The 15,396-nt window shown below is 51.4% G+C and overlaps 1 protein-coding gene across 1 annotated transcript; it reads left to right on the forward strand.

The window, feature by feature from the left end:
* Positions 1–896: 896 nt before the first annotated feature.
* LOC134094507 (uncharacterized) lies at positions 897–15,336 on the forward strand. Its single transcript, XM_062548429.1, has 13 exons — positions 897–971; positions 1,425–1,566; positions 2,030–2,038; positions 2,721–6,037; positions 6,373–6,418; positions 7,859–7,973; positions 8,316–9,354; positions 10,210–11,175; positions 11,511–11,556; positions 12,997–13,111; positions 13,454–13,662; positions 13,996–15,195; positions 15,302–15,336. The coding sequence occupies exons 1-13, from the start codon at positions 897–899 to the stop codon at positions 15,334–15,336; spliced, it is 7,314 nt and encodes a 2,437-aa protein (XP_062404413.1).
* The last annotated feature ends 60 nt before the right edge of the window (positions 15,337–15,396 follow it).

Consider the following 15,396-nt stretch of genomic DNA (forward strand, 5'->3'; position numbering starts at 1 on the left):
CTCCCCCTCCCGACCAACGCGGTATTGGCTGTTCCAATAGAGTACCAAACTATATCTTGTTCCAATTGTGTATTACTGTTCTGGTGGTAACAACCTCCTCCTCCTTGTCCTCCTCCAGAGCATTAGAGCAGCGGCTCATAAGGGAAGTTCCTGGATCCGTCTTTGTGTACTGCACCGCGTATTGTAGTGGTAACCTGCACCTCACAATATTGATTGAATCACTTGCTTGTAGTGGTCGTGCCTATGTGTGTGCGTGTGTGTGTGTGTATGCCATTGACTGTAGGCACCAGAGTCCAGAGCACCGGTGGTGATCTTCACGCTTATTCCGGACAGGTAACCTACCTTGATAGCCTAGCATTATTGTTCTGTTGCCTTGCAATTACATTGTCCCTGGTAGCAGCCAATACCGTGTCTTCCCCTTTAAGCCAATCTGTTTCCTGGCACAAATTGTGCCTCCAGTATGACGGAGTGACTTTTTAAACTGTTATTTATTAATAAAGTACTGTTATTTTTCCACTAAAAGCACGTCTCTGTCCAGTTCATATACTGTGTATTTGGTATGAACCTGTTTGCCTAGATTGGGTATTCAGCAGTTAACGTTTGTATAATATATCTTGGTGTGTGAGGCACCAGGTGGCGTAGTCAGGTCAAAGTTCACAAGGTCACAATTGACGTAGTCGGCAGGACAAATTGTACACAGAGACGTGCTATTCATTTTTTTGGTTATTTCTTTTCTTCCATTTTTTTTGTCAAATTTTTTTTGGGGTTCGAAAGGCATAGTAATAATAGATCAAGGGCAAAGCAGCAGCGGGCACAGCGTGGGACCTAACGGAACAGGAACAACACTGAGGAACCCGCCACCTCTCCAGTAACACAGGCATTGTTCTGCTGCCGTCATGGCTGAAGTGGAACAGCTGAGAGAACAGATCCGTCAGCTACAGGCAGACAATGACCGCCTGCAGCAGCGACCAGTACAGCCACCTAACAACCCTGCTAACCCTGGTTCCAATGAAAGACTGATTTATTTCCCTAGGGAACGGAAGTGCCCTGTATTTCGGGGTAGGGTGGGTATTGGCATTGTTGAGTGGTTGGAAGAGGTGGAGGCTTGTGTACGTACTAGACATTTGGGTGCACTTGACAAAGCTTACTTCATGGTTGATCATCTGGATGGGGAGGCTAAAGATGAGATCCGTTATAGGCCGAGGGCTGACCGGGAAGACCCGGGAAAGATTGCAGATATTCTCAAAGAACTTTATGGGTGTTCTCAGTCTTATGTTGCCTTACAACAAAATTTCTTTTCTAGGAAACAACTAGATGGGGAGTCTTTACAAGAATACTCACATTCTCTTTTTTCTTTGATGGATAAAGTTAAACAGGTCTCCCCTGACTCAGTGCCCCAGTCTGACATGCTTCTCCGTGACCAGTTTGCAGAGCATGTTATCGACTCTGACCTCCGCAGAGAATTGAAGAGACTTGTCCGTCAAACCCCAGGGATGTCCATGCTGGAGGTGCGTGCTGCCGCCATCCAATGGGAGTGTGAGGGCAGGCCCAGTGACTTCAATAGAGGTAGGAGCCATTCAGTTCCCTCTCTTTGCGCTATGCAGTACTCCAAAACTCAGCCAGGCAGTGCCCCACCCCCTGTTAGTATGGCTAGTTCAGAAATGGCAGAGCTAAGGTCCATGTTGCTGAAGCAACAACAACAGATAAACCACTTAACTAGCGCTTTAACTACTTTACAAGGAGCAGCTCGGCCAGCCTACCCCAATCGCCCCTCTCCAGTCAGTCGCCCATCAGCAGTCATTTGTAAGCGATGTTTAAAACCTGGCCATTACGCTCGAGAGTGTGACAATGAGAGAGTCGTAACTTCCAATCACATCTCCCCGGCCCAAGCCCAGTCTAATGTTGTCTCAGTTGCACAGTCGGAAAACTAGCGCCCTTCAGCGTACAGAGCCACACGCTGAGAGGGGATATGACAGGCTCTCAGAATCAGGACACTCTAAACCACCCTGTAACCTCCCTTGTTGCTCAGTGCCCGAAGGTAGCTGTGAGAGTAGGGGGGGTAGTTGTCAATTGTCTTTTAGACACGGGGTCTATGGTATCTACCCTGGTAGAGAGTTTCTTTGTACAACACTTTAAGGATAAACTCAAACAGTGTAATTGGTTGCAGCTCCGGGCTGCAAATGGCCTAGACATTCCCTATACTGGTTATGCTGAACTAACGGTTGAAGTGTTAGGCAAGATAATCCCCCAACGAGGTTGGCTAGTGGTTAAAAACCCCCCAGGTCAGCTCGAGCCCCCTCCTGTTCCCGGGGTGCTTGGAATGAATGTTATTCGTGAATGCTACGCTGAACTATTTGGCCAACATGGTTCTTCTTTGTTTGACCTCCCACCAGTAGTTCATGCCTCACCCCCATGGCGGCACGCCTTACAGCATTGTCATCAGGTCCAGCTCCGCTCTCCTCCACCCAAAGAGGGAGTAGCTAAAGTTAGAGGTAGAAGGCCCATTCATATACCAGGAGGCACTGTAAAGTTGGTGGCTGCCACCTGCTCTCCTCACTTTTGTGATGTTTCTGCTGTCCTGTTGGAACCTGCTAGTGGCTCGTTACCTAGTGGCCTTCTGGTATCACCTGCATTAGTACGCGTAGAACAAGGTACAGCTTTCATCCCTGTAGTCAATGTGGGGTTGACACGTGCTACGTTATACCCTCGTCATTCGCTAGGGTTGCTGGTTCACGCCACTGTTGAGAGTCTCCCTGTGGAGATTTCTGAAGACTCACCAGAAATGGAAGCTGTTGTGGCTAGCATGCAGGCTCCTAATGTAGAAGGTATACCGAAGTCAGCGAGAGAGCAGATACAGGCCCTTGATTTGTCAGTGCTATTAGAGAATGAGCAAGAACAGGTAAGGGCATTCCTGTTAAAACATGAGTCAGTGTTCTCAGCTTTCGAGGGTGACCTTGGCTGTACTAATCTTATCGCCCATGAGATACCCCTGCTGGACGACAAACCAGTCAGGCAACGTTATAGGCGTCTTCCCCCTTCTGATTATGATGCTGTTAAGGCTCATCTGAGACAGTTATTGGACAGTCAGGTCATACGAGAAAGTAGTAGCCCCTATGCCTCTCCCATTGTCATTGTGCGTAAGAAATGTGGTGGCCTGCGTATGTGTGTTGATTACAGGCAGCTCAACAGCAAGACCAGGAAAGACGCCTTCCCTCTTCCCCGCATTGAGGAGTCTGTGGATGCACTATCAGGGGCTCAGTGGTTCTCCACGCTGGACCTGGCTAGTGGGTATAACCAGGTACCTGTTATCGAACAAGACCGCCCAAAGACCGCCTTCTGCACACCCTTTGGGCTATTCGAATTCAACCGCATGGCCTTTGGATTATGTAACGCTCCAAGCACTTTTCAGCGGTTGATGGAGAGAATGTTTGGAGCACAACATTGCCAGTCCCTCTTACTATATCTGGACGATATAATTGTTTTTTCTTCCAGTGTCGAAGAACATGTACACCGTCTGGACCTAGTGTTGAGCCGTCTCTTGAAGGAGGGACTGAAAGCTAAGCTGGAGAAATGTTGTTTTTTCCAGAAGGAAGTCCAGTACCTAGGCCACCTTGTCTCCCGCCATGGCGTGTCCACTGATCCGGCCAAGGTATCCGCAGTGGCTAAGTGGCCCCGTCCCACCACAGTATCCGAGCTGAGGTCTTTCCTTGGTTTTGCAGGGTATTACAGGCGATTTGTGGAGGGCTTTTCCAAGCTGGCCTCTCCCTTAAATCGCCTGGGGGCGGAGCTGGCCGATACCAAGACCCGGAAGGGCAAAGGGCCACGGCTTGATAAAGCGTGGACAGATGCCTGTGAGACCAGCTTCCAGGCATTGAAGCAGAGATTGGTGAGTGCCCCCACGTTGGCGTTTGCTGATTTTAACCTACCTTTTATTCTCGAGGTGGATGCCAGCCACACCGGTCTCGGAGCAGTGCTATCGCAGGAGCAGCAAGGAAAGATCCGGCCAGTCGCTTACGCTAGTCGTAGCCTCAGTCCAGCGGAAAGGAACTATAGTTCGATGAAGCTGGAGTTTCTGGGGATGAAGTGGGCCATGACCAACAAGTTCCGGGAATATCTGTGGGGCCAGCAATGCACCGTCTGGACGGACAATAACCCGCTGAGCCATCTGGGGACTGCCAAGTTGGGGGCGACAGAACAGCGGTGGGAGGCTGAGCTCGCTGCTTTCAATTATACCATTCGGTATCGGCCTGGTCGTACTAACAGGAATGCAGATGCTCTCTCCCGACAACCTACAGGGCCACCGGGACAGACCACCCAGTCCTCCATTCCAGGGACAGCCATACCAGCTCTGGTGCAGCAAGCAGCCAGACACCAAGACCCATCACTGGCGACCCAGATGACGATCTCGGCCTTCCCCTCCCGCACCCCTGAGGATTTAAAAGGGCTGCAGGCAGCAGACCCCACCATCGGGGCCTTCTTGCCATTTTGGCAGGCGCAGAGACTACCTGACCCGGCCGTGCGGAGAACATTGCCTGGCCCTACCCGTGTGCTGCTGCAACAATGGGACCGTGTTGTTGTGGGAGGTGATGGGCTGCTCTATCGCCGAATCTTCCGACCAGATGGGGGTGAAGAGATGCGTCAGCTGCTGTTGCCTGCATGCCTAAAAGAAGAGGTCCTGCAGCAGCTCCACAACGACCATGGCCACCAGGGTATCGAACGTACCACTGATCTGATAAGACTGCGGTGCTACTGGCCAGGAATGGGAGAGGATATAAAGCACTGGTGTCAGAACTGTGAGCGGTGCACCCTTGCGAAGTCTTCGCAGCCCAGACTCCAGGCGCCCATGGGGCACCTCTTAGCATCGCGCCCAAACCAAATATTGGCTGTGGATTTCACCTTCTTGGAGCCTGCAATGGATGGTAGAGAGCAAGTGTTGATCATGACTGATGTGTTCACTAAATTCACACAGGCTGTGCCCACCAGGGACCAGAAGGCAACGACTGTGGCGAACGCCCTCATCCGGGAATGGTTCTTCCGCTTCGGGGTTCCAGCTCGCCTGCACTCCGATCAGGGACGCAGCTTCGAGAACGCCATCATCTACCAGCTGTGTGCCCTGTACGGGATCCAGAAGACCCGGACAACCCCTTACCACCCTCAGGGAAATGGCCAGTGTGAGCGCTTCAACCGCACGATGCATGATCTGCTCCGGACTCTACCCGTGGACCTGAAGCGCCGCTGGCCAGAGCACCTACCCCAGCTAGTGTTTAGTTACAACACTGCTGTCCATCAGTCAACTGGTGAGTCACCATATTACCTGATGTTTGGCCAAGATCCCCAGTTACCCGTGGATTTCCTGCTTGGCAGGGTACAAGAGCCTGAACAGGGACATGTGTGTGAATGGGTCCGAGAGCACCAGCTGCGCCTTAATGTGGCATTCCAGAATGCCGCAGAGCGCTTGCAAGTGGCTGCTTCAAAGAGAAAAGAACGCCATGACCAGAAAATCCAGTGTGAGCCGTTGACAGAAGGTCAGCATGTCTACATCAGAGATCATACAATAAGAGGCCGTTCGAAGATCCAAGATGCCTGGGGCGCCATGGTCCATCAGATCATTCGTGCACCTCCACCTGGTGGGGTAGTGTACTCTGTGGCCCCAACACAAGACTTAAGCAAAGTGCGACAAGTCCATCGAACCATGCTAAAGCCTGCCCACTTGGATCAGGGCCCACCACCACCCGACAGGCCTGTGGAACTGCAGGAAGACACAAGCCAGCCGGACAGTGATGACACCCCTGGTCAATGGCTCCTTGTCCGCTCCCTGGGAGACATTCCACCCACCCAACTTGCCACGACTCCTCCAGTGAATGCCCCCATGCTGGCTTTGCCTGCCTCCACACATGTTGCCCCCACCACAGGCGAGATGCCGGCTGACTTAGTGGCACCCAGGAAAACCGCTCGGACCAATGCAGGAAGACATGCTAACCCACATCACCTTCCAGTATCAGTGGTGAGTACGGCAGATGGGGCTACGAACTCTCAGGTACAGGGGTCTAGTAGTAAAGTGACGACTGTTTTCCGACCTTGGTTCTAGGTTACCTATTTCTATTTTTTCTGTTTCTTTCCTGTTTTTCTTTTTTGTCTGGGGAGGTGGGTTTATGGTCTGTTAAACTTATCGTCGGGACGCCGATAACAAATGGGGGGGGTAGAGTGTAACCGGCAGAGTCACGGTCTGGGTGAAGTTTGTCCCACTGCAGCTACGGTAGCCCGCTGACGTCACTGCACCAGCTAGCCGCTGAGTGGTTCACAACTCATTGGCGGCTAAGTCAGTTTTCATAAAAAGTGTCTACCGTCAGGCTTTGTTATTTCCCTGTTCAGAGTTCTATAGCCTCGTATGGGTACGTGGTTCCCGTGTGCAACCAAGGTATGTGCAAATGTCTATGTCTATTGTAACGAGCTGGTATGTGCAAATGTTATGTGTTGTAGCAAACTGTGTTCAAGAATGTTCATTTAACATGAAGCTCTTGGAACATAGGTTCAGACTGTTTGCCAGACGCTTCCGGGTAGACTTGTGTTCTACCGAAGGTCTTGGGCCAGGCTCCGGTTGGGTATTTGCACAGCAATAACACGCTCCGTCAGAGGTAAATGTTTATTATGTTACCAGGAGAATGTTAGCGTACGTAGCCTAATGCATAACAAACGAGGCTAATGGTGTAGTTCTGATGAATGCATGTCCGTGTTAATTGTCAACTTTTAATGGAAATGTATCTAATGAATATGCTGTGTGTAACAACTGTTATATAGGATTGCGAAGACTGGTGTAAGGCCATTTTCCCAGAAAAAGAGAATGTGAGTATTCTTGTAAAGACTCCCCATCTAGTTGTTTCCTAGAAAAGAAATTTTGTTGTAAGGCAACATAAGACTGAGAACACCCATAAAGTTCTTTGAGAATATCTGCAATCTTTCCCGGGTCTTCCCGGTCAGCCCTCGGCCTATAACGGATCTCATCTTTAGCCTCCCCATCCAGATGATCAACCATGAAGTAAGCTTTGTCAAGTGCACCCAAATGTCTAGTACGTACACAAGCCTCCACCTCTTCCAACCACTCAACAATGCCAATACCCACCCTACCCCGAAATACAGGGCACTTCCGTTCCCTAGGGAAATAAATCAGTCTTTCATTGGAACCAGGGTTAGCAGGGTTGTTAGGTGGCTGTACTGGTCGCTGCTGCAGGCGGTCATTGTCTGCCTGTAGCTGACGGATCTGTTCTCTCAGCTGTTCCACTTCAGCCATGACGGCAGCAGAACAATGCCTGTGTTACTGGAGAGGTGGCGGGTTCCTCAGTGTTGTTCCTGTTCCGTTAGGTTGAAGTGTTAGGCAAGATAATCCCCCAACGAGGTTGGCTAGTGGTTAAAAACCCCCCAGGTCAGCTCGAGCCCCCTCCTGTTCCCGGGGTGCTTGGAATGAATGTTATTCGTGAATGCTACGCTGAACTATTTGGCCAACATGGTTCTTCTTTGTTTGACCTCCCACCAGTAGTTCATGCCTCACCCCCATGGCGGCACGCCTTACAGCATTGTCATCAGGTCCAGCTCCGCTCTCCTCCACCCAAAGAGGGAGTAGCTAAAGTTAGAGGTAGAAGGCCCATTCATATACCAGGAGGCACTGTAAAGTTGGTGGCTGCCACCTGCTCTCCTCACTTTTGTGATGTTTCTGCTGTCCTGTTGGAACCTGCTAGTGGCTCGTTACCTAGTGGCCTTCTGGTATCACCTGCATTAGTACGCGTAGAACAAGGTACAGCTTTCATCCCTGTAGTCAATGTGGGGTTGACACGTGCTACGTTATACCCTCGTCATTCGCTAGGGTTGCTGGTTCACGCCACTGTTGAGAGTCTCCCTGTGGAGATTTCTGAAGACTCACCAGAAATGGAAGCTGTTGTGGCTAGCATGCAGGCTCCTAATGTAGAAGGTATACCGAAGTCAGCGAGAGAGCAGATACAGGCCCTTGATTTGTCAGTGCTATTAGAGAATGAGCAAGAACAGGTAAGGGCATTCCTGTTAAAACATGAGTCAGTGTTCTCAGCTTTCGAGGGTGACCTTGGCTGTACTAATCTTATCGCCCATGAGATACCCCTGCTGGACGACAAACCAGTCAGGCAACGTTATAGGCGTCTTCCCCCTTCTGATTATGATGCTGTTAAGGCTCATCTGAGACAGTTATTGGACAGTCAGGTCATACGAGAAAGTAGTAGCCCCTATGCCTCTCCCATTGTCATTGTGCGTAAGAAATGTGGTGGCCTGCGTATGTGTGTTGATTACAGGCAGCTCAACAGCAAGACCAGGAAAGACGCCTTCCCTCTTCCCCGCATTGAGGAGTCTTTGGATGCACTATCAGGGGCTCAGTGGTTCTCCACGCTGGACCTGGCTAGTGGGTATAACCAGGTACCTGTTATCGAACAAGACCGCCCAAAGACCGCCTTCTGCACACCCTTTGGGCTATTCGAATTCAACCGCATGGCCTTTGGATTATGTAACGCTCCAAGCACTTTTCAGCGGTTGATGGAGAGAATGTTTGGAGCACAACATTGCCAGTCCCTCTTACTATATCTGGACGATATAATTGTTTTTTCTTCCAGTGTCGAAGAACATGTACACCGTCTGGACCTAGTGTTGAGCCGTCTCTTGAAGGAGGGACTGAAAGCTAAGCTGGAGAAATGTTGTTTTTTCCAGAAGGAAGTCCAGTACCTAGGCCACCTTGTCTCCCGCCATGGCGTGTCCACTGATCCGGCCAAGGTATCCGCAGTGGCTAAGTGGCCCCGTCCCACCACAGTATCCGAGCTGAGGTCTTTCCTTGGTTTTGCAGGGTATTACAGGCGATTTGTGGAGGGCTTTTCCAAGCTGGCCTCTCCCTTAAATCGCCTGGGGGCGGAGCTGGCCGATACCAAGACCCGGAAGGGCAAAGGGCCACGGCTTGATAAAGCGTGGACAGATGCCTGTGAGACCAGCTTCCAGGCATTGAAGCAGAGATTGGTGAGTGCCCCCACGTTGGCGTTTGCTGATTTTAACCTACCTTTTATTCTCGAGGTGGATGCCAGCCACACCGGTCTCGGAGCAGTGCTATCGCAGGAGCAGCAAGGAAAGATCCGGCCAGTCGCTTACGCTAGTCGTAGCCTCAGTCCAGCGGAAAGGAACTATAGTTCGATGAAGCTGGAGTTTCTGGGGATGAAGTGGGCCATGACCAACAAGTTCCGGGAATATCTGTGGGGCCAGCAATGCACCGTCTGGACGGACAATAACCCGCTGAGCCATCTGGGGACTGCCAAGTTGGGGGCGACAGAACAGCGGTGGGAGGCTGAGCTCGCTGCTTTCAATTATACCATTCGGTATCGGCCTGGTCGTACTAACAGGAATGCAGATGCTCTCTCCCGACAACCTACAGGGCCACCGGGACAGACCACCCAGTCCTCCATTCCAGGGACAGCCATACCAGCTCTGGTGCAGCAAGCAGCCAGACACCAAGACCCATCACTGGCGACCCAGATGACGATCTCGGCCTTCCCCTCCCGCACCCCTGAGGATTTAAAAGGGCTGCAGGCAGCAGACTCCACCATCGGGGCCTTCTTGCCATTTTGGCAGGCGCAGAGACTACCTGACCCGGCCGTGCGGAGAACATTGCCTGGCCCTACCCGTGTGCTGCTGCAACAATGGGACCGTGTTGTTGTGGGAGGTGATGGGCTGCTCTATCGCCGAATCTTCCGACCAGATGGGGGTGAAGAGATGCGTCAGCTGCTGTTGCCTGCATGCCTAAAAGAAGAGGTCCTGCAGCAGCTCCACAACGACCATGGCCACCAGGGTATCGAACGTACCACTGATCTGATAAGACTGCGGTGCTACTGGCCAGGAATGGGAGAGGATATAAAGCACTGGTGTCAGAACTGTGAGCGGTGCACCCTTGCGAAGTCTTCGCAGCCCAGACTCCAGGCGCCCATGGGGCACCTCTTAGCATCGCGCCCAAACCAAATATTGGCTGTGGATTTCACCTTCTTGGAGCCTGCAATGGATGGTAGAGAGCAAGTGTTGATCATGACTGATGTGTTCACTAAATTCACACAGGCTGTGCCCACCAGGGACCAGAAGGCAACGACTGTGGCGAACGCCCTCATCCGGGAATGGTTCTTCCGCTTCGGGGTTCCAGCTCGCCTGCACTCCGATCAGGGACGCAGCTTCGAGAACGCCATCATCTACCAGCTGTGTGCCCTGTACGGGATCCAGAAGACCCGGACAACCCCTTACCACCCTCAGGGAAATGGCCAGTGTGAGCGCTTCAACCGCACGATGCATGATCTGCTCCGGACTCTACCCGTGGACCTGAAGCGCCGCTGGCCAGAGCACCTACCCCAGCTAGTGTTTAGTTACAACACTGCTGTCCATCAGTCAACTGGTGAGTCACCATATTACCTGATGTTTGGCCAAGATCCCCAGTTACCCGTGGATTTCCTGCTTGGCAGGGTACAAGAGCCTGAACAGGGACATGTGTGTGAATGGGTCCGAGAGCACCAGCTGCGCCTTAATGTGGCATTCCAGAATGCCGCAGAGCGCTTGCAAGTGGCTGCTTCAAAGAGAAAAGAACGCCATGACCAGAAAATCCAGTGTGAGCCGTTGACAGAAGGTCAGCATGTCTACATCAGAGATCATACAATAAGAGGCCGTTCGAAGATCCAAGATGCCTGGGGCGCCATGGTCCATCAGATAATTCGTGCACCTCCACCTGGTGGGGTAGTGTACTCTGTGGCCCCAACACAAGACTTAAGCAAAGTGCGACAAGTCCATCGAACCATGCTAAAGCCTGCCCACTTGGATCAGGGCCCACCACCACCCGACAGGCCTGTGGAACTGCAGGAAGACACAAGCCAGCCGGACAGTGATGACACCCCTGGTCAATGGCTCCTTGTCCGCTCCCTGGGAGACATTCCACCCACCCAACTTGCCACGACTCCTCCAGTGAATGCCCCCATGCTGGCTTTGCCTGCCTCCACACATGTTGCCCCCACCACAGGCGAGATGCCGGCTGACTTAGTGGCACCCAGGAAAACCGCTCGGACCAATGCAGGAAGACATGCTAACCCACATCACCTTCCAGTATCAGTGGTGAGTACGGCAGATGGGGCTACGAACTCTCAGGTACAGGGGTCTAGTAGTAAAGTGACGACTGTTTTCCGACCTTGGTTCTAGGTTACCTATTTCTATTTTTTCTGTTTCTTTCCTGTTTTTCTTTTTTGTCTGGGGAGGTGGGTTTATGGTCTGTTAAACTTATCGTCGGGACGCCGATAACAAATGGGGGGGGTAGAGTGTAACCGGCAGAGTCACGGTCTGGGTGAAGTTTGTCCCACTGCAGCTACGGTAGCCCGCTGACGTCACTGCACCAGCTAGCCGCTGAGTGGTTCACAACTCATTGGCGGCTAAGTCAGTTTTCATAAAAAGTGTCTACCGTCAGGCTTTGTTATTTCCCTGTTCAGAGTTCTATAGCCTCGTATGGGTACGTGGTTCCCGTGTGCAACCAAGGTATGTGCAAATGTCTATGTCTATTGTAACGAGCTGGTATGTGCAAATGTTATGTGTTGTAGCAAACTGTGTTCAAGAATGTTCATTTAACATGAAGCTCTTGGAACATAGGTTCAGACTGTTTGCCAGACGCTTCCGGGTAGACTTGTGTTCTACCGAAGGTCTTGGGCCAGGCTCCGGTTGGGTATTTGCACAGCAATAACACGCTCCGTCAGAGGTAAATGTTTATTATGTTACCAGGAGAATGTTAGCGTACGTAGCCTAATGCATAACAAACGAGGCTAATGGTGTAGTTCTGATGAATGCATGTCCGTGTTAATTGTCAACTTTTAATGGAAATGTATCTAATGAATATGCTGTGTGTAACAACTGTTATATAGGATTGCGAAGACTGGTGTAAGGCCATTTTCCCAGAAAAAGAGAATGTGAGTATTCTTGTAAAGACTCCCCATCTAGTTGTTTCCTAGAAAAGAAATTTTGTTGTAAGGCAACATAAGACTGAGAACACCCATAAAGTTCTTTGAGAATATCTGCAATCTTTCCCGGGTCTTCCCGGTCAGCCCTCGGCCTATAACGGATCTCATCTTTAGCCTCCCCATCCAGATGATCAACCATGAAGTAAGCTTTGTCAAGTGCACCCAAATGTCTAGTACGTACACAAGCCTCCACCTCTTCCAACCACTCAACAATGCCAATACCCACCCTACCCCGAAATACAGGGCACTTCCGTTCCCTAGGGAAATAAATCAGTCTTTCATTGGAACCAGGGTTAGCAGGGTTGTTAGGTGGCTGTACTGGTCGCTGCTGCAGGCGGTCATTGTCTGCCTGTAGCTGACGGATCTGTTCTCTCAGCTGTTCCACTTCAGCCATGACGGCAGCAGAACAATGCCTGTGTTACTGGAGAGGTGGCGGGTTCCTCAGTGTTGTTCCTGTTCCGTTAGGTTGAAGTGTTAGGCAAGATAATCCCCCAACGAGGTTGGCTAGTGGTTAAAAACCCCCCAGGTCAGCTCGAGCCCCCTCCTGTTCCCGGGGTGCTTGGAATGAATGTTATTCGTGAATGCTACGCTGAACTATTTGGCCAACATGGTTCTTCTTTGTTTGACCTCCCACCAGTAGTTCATGCCTCACCCCCATGGCGGCACGCCTTACAGCATTGTCATCAGGTCCAGCTCCGCTCTCCTCCACCCAAAGAGGGAGTAGCTAAAGTTAGAGGTAGAAGGCCCATTCATATACCAGGAGGCACTGTAAAGTTGGTGGCTGCCACCTGCTCTCCTCACTTTTGTGATGTTTCTGCTGTCCTGTTGGAACCTGCTAGTGGCTCGTTACCTAGTGGCCTTCTGGTATCACCTGCATTAGTACGCGTAGAACAAGGTACAGCTTTCATCCCTGTAGTCAATGTGGGGTTGACACGTGCTACGTTATACCCTCGTCATTCGCTAGGGTTGCTGGTTCACGCCACTGTTGAGAGTCTCCCTGTGGAGATTTCTGAAGACTCACCAGAAATGGAAGCTGTTGTGGCTAGCATGCAGGCTCCTAATGTAGAAGGTATACCGAAGTCAGCGAGAGAGCAGATACAGGCCCTTGATTTGTCAGTGCTATTAGAGAATGAGCAAGAACAGGTAAGGGCATTCCTGTTAAAACATGAGTCAGTGTTCTCAGCTTTCGAGGGTGACCTTGGCTGTACTAATCTTATCGCCCATGAGATACCCCTGCTGGACGACAAACCAGTCAGGCAACGTTATAGGCGTCTTCCCCCTTCTGATTATGATGCTGTTAAGGCTCATCTGAGACAGTTATTGGACAGTCAGGTCATACGAGAAAGTAGTAGCCCCTATGCCTCTCCCATTGTCATTGTGCGTAAGAAATGTGGTGGCCTGCGTATGTGTGTTGATTACAGGCAGCTCAACAGCAAGACCAGGAAAGACGCCTTCCCTCTTCCCCGCATTGAGGAGTCTTTGGATGCACTATCAGGGGCTCAGTGGTTCTCCACGCTGGACCTGGCTAGTGGGTATAACCAGGTACCTGTTATCGAACAAGACCGCCCAAAGACCGCCTTCTGCACACCCTTTGGGCTATTCGAATTCAACCGCATGGCCTTTGGATTATGTAACGCTCCAAGCACTTTTCAGCGGTTGATAGAGAGAATGTTTGGAGCACAACATTGCCAGTCCCTCTTACTATATCTGGACGATATAATTGTTTTTTCTTCCAGTGTCGAAGAACATGTACACCGTCTGGACCTAGTGTTGAGCCGTCTCTTGAAGGAGGGACTGAAAGCTAAGCTGGAGAAATGTTGTTTTTTCCAGAAGGAAGTCCAGTACCTAGGCCACCTTGTCTCCCGCCATGGCGTGTCCACTGATCCGGCCAAGGTATCCGCAGTGGCTAAGTGGCCCCGTCCCACCCCAGTATCCGAGCTGAGGTCTTTCCTTGGTTTTGCAGGGTATTACAGGCGATTTGTGGAGGGCTTTTCCAAGCTGGCCTCTCCCTTAAATCGCCTGGGGGCGGAGCTGGCCGATACCAAGACCCGGAAGGGCAAAGGGCCACGGCTTGATAAAGCGTGGACAGATGCCTGTGAGACCAGCTTCCAGGCATTGAAGCAGAGATTGGTGAGTGCCCCCACGTTGGCGTTTGCTGATTTTAACCTACCTTTTATTCTCGAGGTGGATGCCAGCCACACCGGTCTCGGAGCAGTGCTATCGCAGGAGCAGCAAGGAAAGATCCGGCCAGTCGCTTACGCTAGTCGTAGCCTCAGTCCAGCGGAAAGGAACTATAGTTCGATGAAGCTGGAGTTTCTGGGGATGAAGTGGGCCATGACCAACAAGTTCCGGGAATATCTGTGGGGCCAGCAATGCACCGTCTGGACGGACAATAACCCGCTGAGCCATCTGGGGACTGCCAAGTTGGGGGCGACAGAACAGCGGTGGGAGGCTGAGCTCGCTGCTTTCAATTATACCATTCGGTATCGGCCTGGTCGTACTAACAGGAATGCAGATGCTCTCTCCCGACAACCTACAGGGCCACCGGGACAGACCACCCAGTCCTCCATTCCAGGGACAGCCATACCAGCTCTGGTGCAGCAAGCAGCCAGACACCAAGACCCATCACTGGCGACCCAGATGACGATCTCGGCCTTCCCCTCCCGCACCCCTGAGGATTTAAAAGGGCTGCAGGCAGCAGACCCCACCATCGGGGCCTTCTTGCCATTTTGGCAGGCGCAGAGACTACCTGACCCGGCCGTGCGGAGAACATTGCCTGGCCCTACCCGTGTGCTGCTGCAACAATGGGACCGTGTTGTTGTGGGAGGTGATGGGCTGCTCTATCGCCGAATCTTCCGACCAGATGGGGGTGAAGAGATGCGTCAGCTGCTGTTGCCTGCATGCCTAAAAGAAGAGGTCCTGCAGCAGCTCCACAACGACCATGGCCACCAGGGTATCGAACGTACCACTGATCTGATAAGACTGCGGTGCTACTGGCCAGGAATGGGAGAGGATATAAAGCACTGGTGTCAGAACTGTGAGCGGTGCACCCTTGCGAAGTCTTCGCAGCCCAGACTCCAGGCGCCCATGGGGCACCTCTTAGCATCGCGCCCAAACCAAATATTGGCTGTGGATTTCACCTTCTTGGAGCCTGCAATGGATGGTAGAGAGCAAGTGTTGATCATGACTGATTTCTTGTGGTTTCCGAGTCCATTGAGGTAAAAAAGAATTTGTTATACTCTGTGTTGTGCCTTGTCATGCTATAAAAGTATCTGTGTATGAGTATGTCAAGCACCCATTGTAATGATTTCGTGTTTACAGGCAGATTGCTCCTGCTGCTTTGCTTTGCCTAATTTTAATATTG

Source organism: Sardina pilchardus, chromosome 1 (assembly GCF_963854185.1).
Source record: "Sardina pilchardus chromosome 1, fSarPil1.1, whole genome shotgun sequence".
Classification (NCBI taxonomy): Eukaryota; Metazoa; Chordata; class Actinopteri; order Clupeiformes; family Clupeidae; genus Sardina; species Sardina pilchardus.